The 10760-nt window shown below is 42.9% G+C and overlaps 1 protein-coding gene across 1 annotated transcript in view; it reads left to right on the plus strand.

Moving 5' to 3' along the window:
- Positions 1-10760, plus strand: part of LOC143296042 (EH domain-binding protein 1-like) — a 121122-nt gene that overhangs the window by 97396 nt on the left and 12966 nt on the right. Inside the window, exon 23 of the mRNA XM_076607788.1 lies at positions 6437-6551. Within this exon, the coding sequence (XP_076463903.1) occupies positions 6437-6551 (115 nt within the window). The remainder of the gene's footprint in view (positions 1-6436; positions 6552-10760) is intronic.

The raw sequence follows: 10760 nt of genomic DNA on the forward strand, positions 1-10760 counted from the left end.
GAGCGGTTGGTGGATGGGGGTGGGGTGGGGGGTGGGGGGCTGTTGTTACCTGTCGGCCCCATCTGTTGCTGGCACGTGCTGCATGTCAGTCCCTGTGACGGCTGTGTCGGCGGTTCCTTCTTCTGACTTCTGACCGTTGGCGTCCCGCTTTGTCCACACCGTCAGTGTCTCCCTTCTTTGTCTTTGCCGGAGTGTACTACTTGTCGTTGTCTTTGCCGTTTAGTGTCCCAGTTTAAAAAAAATATTTTTATACCGTTAGTGCCCCAGTTTTTGTCTTTACCGCTAGTGTCTCAGTTTTCTTTTGTCTTTGCCGTCAGTGTCGCAGTTTTATCTTTGCCGTTTAGAGTCCCAGTTTTTATCTGTACCATTAGTGTACCAGTTTTGTCTTTACCGTTAGTGACCGTTAGTGTCCCAGTTTTGTCTTTACCGTTAATGTCCCAGTTTTTTTTTAATTTTGTCTTTACCATAAGTGTCCCACTTTTGCCTTTACCGTTAGTGTCGCAGTTTTTGTCTTTACCATTAGTGTCCCTGTTTTTGTCTGTGCCTTTAATATCCTAGTTTTTGTCTTTACCGTTAGTGTCGCAGTTTTTGTCTTTACCGTTAGTGTCCCTGTTTTTGTCTATGCCTTTAATATCCTAGTTTTTGTCTTTACCGTTAGTGTCGCAGTTTTTGTCTTTACCATTAGTGTCCCTGTTATTGTCTGTGCCTTTAATATCCTGGTTTTTGTCTTTACCGTTAGTGTCCCTGTTTTTGTCTATGCCTTTAATATCCTAGTTTTTGTCTTTACCGTTAGTGTCGCAGTTTTTGTCTTTACCGTTAGTGTCCCTGTTTTTGTCAATGCCTTTAATATCCTAGTTTTTGTCTTTACCGTTAGTGCCGCAGTTTTTGTCTTTACCGTTAGTGTCCCATTTTTTTGTCTATCGTTAGTGTCCCATTTTTTGTCTTTACCGTAAGTGTCCCAGTTGCGTTTTTACCGTGAGTGCCTCAGTTACCTCAGTGTCCCAGTTTTTGTCTTTACCGGAAATGTGTCTCAGTTTGTTTGTTTGTTTTTTGCCTTTACGATTAGTGTCCCATTTTTGTCTTAACAGTTTGTGTCCCACTTTTGTCTTTACCGCTACTGTCCCAGTTTTATCTTAACTGCTAGTGTCCCAATTTATTTTTACCTTTAGTGTCCCTGTTTGCCTTCAGTTTAGTAGCTTCACACAAACTGGTTGTACGGTTCTCGATCACTACAACAACAAACAACTGCTTTAGAAGAATTGCAAACAACCAAAACAAGTTGCACACTTTTCATTTGATGATTCTCATGTTGAACCAAACTGATTGCACAAGACAAATGTTTGTGATGCATAATACGTGTGTACGTACATACGAATTCATATATACACAGGCATGCACTCAACGCAGACACTCCCTGGCCTCCCTTCTCCGTCACCAAAATGCACACACTGATGAAGTGAGAAAGAGAGTAGGTGGGAGGGGGCGGGGATGAGAAAGAGGGTGGGTTGGGGGGGGGGGGGGGGGAGTGAGAAACAGAGAGGTGGGGATTGAAATCAAATTTATTAAAACTATTAACTTTGTTTTAGAAGAAGAAAAAAATCAGAAATAGCTCTCTTCATTCCTTTCAAGTTTCAAAAGGACGTTATTACTCTGCACTGATTTTTTTTTTTTTTTTTCAACAGAAAAAGTCATCATTTCACCCTTTTAAATCCTTTTTCAACGCTAGTCCTCGTGTACGTTGTGCATGGTAGGACTTGAACCACAACATTTGATCAGCTCGTCCAACATTTCCGATTTAGCGGTCTGTATCTCCATCTGTTCTCCAACCAAAACAGAGCACCTTTCCATAAGCGTCAGCGTAAAGCGCACGCGCGCGCGCGCGCACACACACACACACACACACACACACACACACACACATTCTCCCTCTCCCACGCACGCACGCACGCACACACACGCGTACATAGCATGCCCTTGATGACTGAGGTTGTTAAGAAAAAGAAGAAAAGACTACCCATAATAACCGTCCCCAAACTAGACCAGCCCAAGAAGAAAGGAAAAAAGAAAACCACACAAGGCATCTTGGACAAAGAAGGTCCAAACGAAGACGACCACAAGGTGTATATAGTAGTATCAAGACAAGGAGGGGTCTTAACGATGACCAGCACTACTGGGCAGGCTGTTTGTTGTTTTTGTGTGATCTGTCTCAAGACGCAGTGCGTGGCGGCCCCACTGTTGACTGCTTGTACCTGTCCCAGGACCATCTGTTGGTCACGTGCCCCAGTTTTCACACGCGTGCCGGCGCTCGTGCCGTACTGGGCGGTGCCTTGAAAGAGAACGAGGCTTCGTTCTCGTTCTTTTCTTTTATCCTTCCTCTTTCTTTACTCTCTCTCTCTCTCTCTCTCTTTCTCCGTGTGTGTGTGTGTGTTTTGAATTGATTGCGCTTGCAGAACAATGATGTCTTGGTGCAGGTAACTTAGGGTAATTCCATCGCGAAATGTGTTGCTTATGACCGTTGATGAGTCTCCTTAATGGATAGGGTGTGCCGGCAGATGAATGCGCGCGCGCGCGTGTGTGTGTATAAGAGAAAGAGCGTAACAGCGCCTAAGCTTTTCTGCATCAGTGTTGAAAACTAGGCTTTCCAGATCATTATCTTATAGTTGCAAAGGGGATGTTCATTTTGATATCATTTTGTCTTTCTGGGCTAACGAATCTTCTCCATTGTCTGTTACGAGTATATGGATCTAAGTCCAATCTGTATGCATGGGGCAGTTTGCAAGACTAAGTCGGTCGTGACCACACGCTGAAGATCTGCTTTTTATTGGACGGAACTTTTAGTTCTTGAAAAACCTACATCGATTACGAAATTATTTTTTATTCTAATTTTTATTGTAGTCTTTGTCACAACAAATTTCTCTTTGTGAAATTTCGGCTGCTCTTCCCTTGATTGTGTTGAGGAATAGTGAAAGTAGTGGAATAGTCCTGGAAATTATTAAAGAACGATGCAGCCAAGTGGACAAAAGATGAAAAATGAATAGAAGTCACGAAGCAAGGTAGGTTATAGATAGGGCCGGAAATTTCTTGTGGAAGAGAGAGATATTTAGTGGGGGGAGGAAGGTGTGGAGAATGAGGTGGGTTGTAATAATCATTGCATGCTTCACCACGTTCCCCCCTCACCCACTCCTGAAGTAGTCGGTTAGATTAATCAGCTGAATTCTCAACAGGGATGACGTGCACCCGCAGCTCTTCAGGACGACAGAGATGGATGGGATGACCACAGGAACCAGAACCAGATGGCTCCTTACCCCCCACGCGTGTGCGTTTGTTGATCCAAGTGGCGCTTCTTCATTCTCTCCTGAGTTCAATGAAAAAACAACAACAACAACATAAAATGAATACATTAATAGATAAATAAGTAAATAAAAGCGTTGCGAAAAGGAAACCTATCTGTGATTATTCTGCCGACCTCGGTAACTCGTCGATTAAGAAAAGTAACGGCATGCGAATTTAACCAGTTCAGAAAAGCACGACCCGAACGAGTGTATCAGTTATTTACATCTTTTAACTCTTTCCATACGAACGGCGAAAGAGACGACGTTAACGGCTTTTCACCCCAATTACCATCATCAAAATATTGCAAGCGGAAGGCTCGTATACTGAAGACGTGAATGTTGACAAAGAATACCACAATTCTGACGACGGAAGCTAAAGTTTGGGTCATTCAGACACCCACTGGACATCCGAGGGGTCTGTGTAGAGGAGAAGAGAGGACTGGCCGTACTGAGTGAGTTAACGTCTTCTCTCTTGAGTGTCTTTGACGTTGTTCCTGACAAAGCTTCTTTGAAAAGATTGTCGCAAGTTATCTTTCTGTACCCTTTTGCTGATGTTGATCGCAGCAGCGTACTGCCCCTCTTTAAAAGTTCTCCACTATTTATATGACTGTTTTTCTTTGAAGACTATATTAATTTTGTTAAGTCCGTTGTCTTGTACAAAGAGAAATGATTTCTTTATTTATTTTTTGTTTTGTTTTTTGCATGTCTCTTAAACGAATTTTCTGTCTTTTACAGCTTTGGTCTTCATTTTGAGTGTTCCTGCATCTTTTGCTGTTATTTACTGTCTGTAGTGTCTCGGGTACTGATTGACACGCGTTTTGGTATCTTCCGTACCACTAGTAGGGTATAAGGATGAAATTGAATATTCAGATATTCAAGATGCTGCTCAGTTGTCTGCATAAACTCGCTCTTTCAAGGAAATGTTCCATTTGTAGTTTTCTGTCTTCCATGAAACTGGTTGCATCGCCTTTTTACTGTGCCTCCTTCATGGTGTTTTAATTACCCCCATACCCTCCGGGTGTATATAACTATAAAGACACAATACAAATACGTTTTGCATCAGCAGTCGATAACAGATCTTTGTATGTTTTCGTTAGCTACTCAAAATACTCGGAAGTTGTGCTGAAGTGACTTCATGACGCAGTCGTGAAGATGGTGCTCAAGTATATTGTATCGCATTCAAAGTTTTGCTTAGAGTACCTTTAGATGAATTTTTTAAAGCTTGTGAAATAACTTCACCATGCAGCTTTGAAGTTGTATTTTGTCTTGGGAACCATGATTGAGTGATTGCGCTGGCCAGATTACTTTGCTATACCATTTTCGGCTTTTTTTTTCAAGTTGCTTCTCCGATGCGTGTTCCATGTATCTTTCAAATTGCTATATATATGTGACCAAGAGAGATGCAGCTGCATTCACTGGGTCTAGTCGACGTCAGGAAATATAATACGAAGAACAGATTGCTATCCTGTCGTCCAGTGCTATGATACACAGGTTCTCTGTTTTCTCATCGTTGTGATCATCATGATTGTCAGTCATCATACTCTTATAGTGAAAGTTGTGCTGCCTTTGGTCAGGCGATGTTGAAGATGATGTGATCAGTTGGAGAGAAAATGGTTAGTGTGTGTGTGTGTGTGCGCGCGCGCGCGCGCGCGCGTGCGTGCGTGCGAGTTCTACACGGTCCGGGAACAGATGGTCTCCTTAAGCCTTCTTCTTTTCTACTTGATGTTGGTCGAAGATGGATGGATCGGGGATCTCGTGTGTGTGTGTGTGTGTGTGTGTGTGTGTGTGTGTGTGTGTGTGTGTGTGTGTGTTCTCTCAGGAGAGAGAGAGAGAAGAAGAAGAAGAAGAAGAAAGAAAAAATATCATTGCCACGGGCGTTGCTGGCATCTATGTCACCGACTTAAACGTCTTCCGTTCAGCGAAATTACCTGCGTCTGTGGCTTAACTGCGTGCATCTGGTCCCTTATGTCAGAACCCCCTCCCTTCCTTCCCTTTGTCCGCACTGTCGTACACACGTGGTGATGGCACTGTACGTGATTTTCACATTTGTGAGGATTAAAAACAGAGATTTAGTTTCAGCACAGAATCCTTGTCTTCTCGTGGCAAGGACAGGTTACTGGATAGCTTTTTTTTCCTTTTCTTGTTCATTTTGTCTTTTCTTACGTTAATTCGTTATTTTGTTTTGTTTCCTTCCGCCCTCTTTTTTGTGCTGTTATCGTGATTTAAATTTGGATTTGTTTCGGTTTCTAGTTGTGGAGGGATTATGTGAAAGACGTGTGTAAGCGAGTGCAAAACGGTTTTGCCAGCCGTGAGGGATTATGTCCCATGGATTTTTGATAGCAAATTGTGTCCTGAAGACGTTTGTGTTGACTTCCAGTTGTGTTTTTTTGTGTTTTGTTTTTGTTGTTGTTGTTTTTGTTGTTGTTTGTTTTGTTTTGTTGTTGTTGTTTTTTGTTGTTGTTTTTTTCTTCTGCTGATTTTCAAGGGTAATGTGAGATGAAGACGTACTTCCAGAGATTGTTTTAGTGTATGTGCGATGGGAAAAAGAAAGTTGATCTTCCGTCCTCTACGTTTTCGGTCCCCACACCTTCAATCACCCTCCACTCTTGTCTATATTCCGTTCTCGCTTCTTCTTTCTCAACATCTTCTCTTCCTTCCTCATCCTTTTTTTCTTCTTCGTGTACTTCTTGTTATTGTTCTTCTACAGAAGACTCCTGCTTTGAAGGGTAGAAAGTGATTACTGTTGATGTACATGATGATGATACTGTCAATAATGGTGACTGTAACGTCATCCCTTGTGTGGATAGATTGACTGAACACTGATGTCAAAACAGTGACGAGAATGCTTGTATGATAGCGGTAACGACGACGACGATGTGCGGACAGAAATCTGTGGATCCAGATCCAGAAGCGAAAGGAACTTCTGTTTTGTTCTTCACCAACGAATACTGTTCATATGTGTGCGTTAGTGTGTGCGTGCGTGTATGTGTGTGTGTGTGTGTGTGTGCTCGCGCGCGCGCGCGTGTTTGTGGATATGTATTTTTGTGTCTGTATGTATCTGTGTGCGTGTGATAATGATGGGGCCATGTTCGTGTGGTTTACAGACTGGCAGAAAACGGAGGCCCAGAAGCGCCGAGAACGGCTGTTGCTGGACGAGCTCGTGGCGGTGGTCAATAAACGAGACGAGTTGGTTCAGCATCTGGACTCCCAGGAGAGAGCGTGAGTGTCGTTTCCTTTGTTGGTTATTTGTGTTTTGATTTATAGGTATGATATTATATTTTCCTGCAGTACAGGGGAAGAGGAAACGAGGCAAACAGCGATAGAAGTTGGCAGAGAACATCACTGAGTGGACAGAGAGGAGCTTTGCCGAAACTTGGGCCGTATCCCACAACCACCAGAAATGAATGTTGGTGATGCGTTCAGCAGTGCAGCACACAGTTTTTCATGAAAGGTGCTCAGTTAAACTCAGCCCCAACCACGCCTATCTTCCCCGCGCATTTTTCCATCCAAAATGCTCATTGAATCCCTTCCCCTCCCCTGCAAACACAACAGTTTTTTCATGAAAGGCGCTCAGTTACGGGTTGCATCTGTTGGAAAGGTCGTGGCTTCTGTTGTCTAGGATTGCGTTGGAATCGTTATGATTGTCTACCTTCAGAAGTGTCGCATCATCACAGGAGACTACTATGTCTCAGAAGTGCGCGAACTTAAAGAAGCCATCAAAGAAAAACGCCGAGGAAATTTCCGGGCATGGGTCTTTTTGCTGCAGGACAATGCACCAGTTTGCACTGCGCAAGTGGCAGTGGCTGAGTTGGTCGACGTTGGGTTTCAGCTTTTGCCCCATCCTGCTTGCTCACAGACGTGGCTCCAGCTGACTTCTTCCTGCTCCCCAAACTGAAATCTCATCTTCGTGGGCGCCGTTTGGGAGTGATAATGACATCATTTATGTCGTTGAAGCATTTTTGGAGGCGCAAGATGCCACCTGCTCCCACGCAGGGATAGCAATGCTTGAACACCGCTGTTTATCCAGCCAAGCTTTCTTTATGAGGCCGAGAACGTTTTGATCTACCTTCGTAGCTGTGACTGTGCTTGTTTGCCATCGTTGGAGAAACAACCGCTTGAAGAAAGAGTAAAAAAAATAAGCAAACATCAAAAAGATAAATAAATAAATTAATTAAAAAGGTAATAATAATGTGCATTTATATAGCGGCCTTTCTCTCTAAGAGCTCAGGGCGCTTTGCCTTCCTTTGAATCAAAGCCAAGATGCCTAATGAATTCGTCCGCACACTTTCACCCTACACCCCCCCCCCCCCCCCCCGCCCCCCATCGTCAGATTATAAAGAATGATTCTAATTGATTAGACTTTTAAAGCATTTAAAAGACATAGCCTGATTGTTGGAGTGCAGTGGAAAAAAGGAGAGCTTGCTTTTTCTCCATTTTTGATGGTCAGATTCATATATGATTTCCGTATATGTGAGACACAAAAGTGACTTTTCATTTGTGTATTCATACTTTCTTTTTTTATGTCAATTTTGTTGTTGTAAGTCTCTCTCTCTCTCTCTCTCTCTCTCTCTCTCTCTCTCTCTCTCTCTCTCTCTCTCTCTCTCTCAACTTTGCTAACGTTTGTGTTCACATCCTTGCATATTCCAGACAAGGTTCACATTTTTCTCCCCTATATTTGACTTCAGTTTACCCAGAGTGAGGAGAAAGAAAGGCAACAAAAGAAGACTGAAGGAGAAAGGATAGAGAAGTGGAAACAAGAGTGAAGAGAAAAGAAGAGAGTAGAGAGAGAGAAATGAAAAGGAAAGAAGAGTACACAGAACTTTCTTCCCAAATGGACATTGCCGAAGATAAGCCGATGTTTTCTCTCCTCTAGAAAAGACAGTAACGTGAGAGATATAGTCCATAAACAACGGAGAGGTGTAATTAGTGATTTCGAGCAGGCGGGGGGATAAGGGAGGGACTGAGGCAATGAACAGAGAAGTCTGGAAGGAGAGGGGCGTGGGATGGATGGTGTTTGGAGGTGTGGGGGGGATGTCTGTCAGTCTTGTATAAATTTATCGTTTCCTGGCCTTGGAAGCTTGTAGAGTCTGGACTGTCAAAAACTGTGTGTTGACTACGGGAGGGGGGCACACACACACACACACACACACACACACACACACACACACACACACAGAGAGAGGGCGAAGAAATTTGAATGATGAATACTCTCTCTCTCAATCTCTTTCTCTCTCTCTCTTACACACACACACACACACACACACACACACACACACACATATATATATATATATATATATATATATAAGAGTTAGAGAGAGATAATGAATGCCATTTAGTGACCTGATATTGAATTTCTGTTGAGACCATGCTGTACCCATGACCAGTCACAATACCATATTTGATTAAAATTGGAAGTAAGATGTGGTCTCTATCAAGCTCCCCCCCCCCTCCTATTTTGCTAAATAATGACCTTGACCATTGACCTCTCACTTTACTATATCAGCCCAAAGTTCTGAGTCATAACCATCCTGCCAGAATTGGTTGTTTTGACACTTGTAGTATCCGAGGAAATGCCAACGTGAAAGTCCCCCACCGCATCCCCCCAACACACACTGTGTCAATACACTAATTCGCTTTATTTACTCAAAAACGTTAGTAACGTGTCAGATCATGGCTATCCACATAAAAATTGTTCGTTTTGAGATTTTAAAGAAACACAAATATTTGGGTTTCTTAGTTTAGAACCGGTTAAAATGACCATTGTTTCTTATTGAGATATTTTACTCGGCTTTTAAAGTTACGCAAGCGTTCATTATACTTCGGATTTTCGTGGTTTAGCAAGTGCGACACTTGTTATTTTTGTCACAGTCATAATTTTTCAACTAATCTCTACGGACATTTGATTTTGCGTGTAAAAATGCTGCCCTCGTTTGTACTTTTAATTCTGCAGATTTACAGAAAAGAAAGCCACAAAATAGTGTAATACTTTGGGATCAGTAGTTGTGCATGTAGTAAGATCACGAACATTTGTTTGTGGCTTCACATATTTAAATATTTAAATGTCACGTCTCTGCAAAATAATGAGGATTGTAAGAATATGGAATCGGGGGGGAGGGGGGGGGGGGGGCGCCACACATAGTCACGGAAAGAACGTTTGCAATGCTTTTGGATAATTTTTCTATTCATAATAACGCTCAAGCGAGTAAGCTGGAACTTGATATAGGGAAGAATTATATATAGCCATCCAGTTGTCAGAAGCACTGGCATATGAAAGGTAAAAGTATCAAAGGCGTGTCGGTAATGTGAATGCGCGCGTTCGCATGGCTTTTTTTTTTTTTTTTTTTTTTTTTTGTCAGGATTGATATCACACGACTGCCACTGGTAAAGACTGTCAGAGTTCATTGTGGTCCATGGTGTAGTTGCTAAACATGCTTCGTTGCTGAATATCATGAAAATCATCCAAAAGGACCCATATGGACCCTCCAATTCTTTCATTCTCGATCACGAATTTATTTCCTGTCAGTATCCCACGGATTGTGAGGCAGATTAGGCTTGCGTCTGAGAATGCCGGATTCCCTTTGATTTGGGTATGCTGTACAAGTTCATTGCTGGAACAGTCTCTTCTCTGTCATGGTCCATTGACTGGAAAAGTGAATTTGGAAATAACTGGAAATTTCTGACAGGCGCAGTATTGGAGTAGTTAGTGCCACGTCAGGAGGGTAAAGGGTCGAACCGCGGCAGTGCCTGGTGGGGTTAGAGGAGATTCCCTCCCCCCGCCCGCACCCACCACCATTAGCTTTATAAGTTAGCATGTGTCAGACCTGCAAATGATTTCATTATCTTTGGGAATACACGCCCTACAGAAAATCAAACAACAACGCTAAAGATTCCACACTTGCGTTTTATGGGTTATGTTAATACCAATATAAACAGTGTATATCTCACACACACACACACACACACACACACACACACACACACACACACACACATACGCGCGCGCGCACACACACACACACACACACACACACACACACACACACACACACACACACACACACACTCCACCTATGTATACACACCTCCGTCTGATGCAGAATGCCAGAACGGCAAGTGCGCGATTGCAGAAGAATAGAAATGCGCAGTGCAATCTGTTACGTTACAGCAGCATAGCAAAATTTAATGTTTGTCCATTCCAGTCGCAACACTTTTCCCCCATATCGGGGTTGAAAAAAAACAAAAAAAACAAAAACAAAAAAAAACATAAGCCACTTCGGGTGCAGGTCTTGTTTACCAGTTGGACCCGGGTAAACTACTTTGTCAAGTTTTCTCCTTGCGTTTCAACAGGGCCATTTGAGGAGGAAGGGCGAGGGACTTTAGGCCGCTAAAGAGGCAGGGCTGCAAAGCCTTCTCACTGAATCATTT

The sequence above is a fragment of the Babylonia areolata genome, chromosome 21 (assembly GCF_041734735.1).
Source record: "Babylonia areolata isolate BAREFJ2019XMU chromosome 21, ASM4173473v1, whole genome shotgun sequence".
Taxonomy (NCBI): Eukaryota; Metazoa; Mollusca; class Gastropoda; order Neogastropoda; family Buccinidae; genus Babylonia; species Babylonia areolata.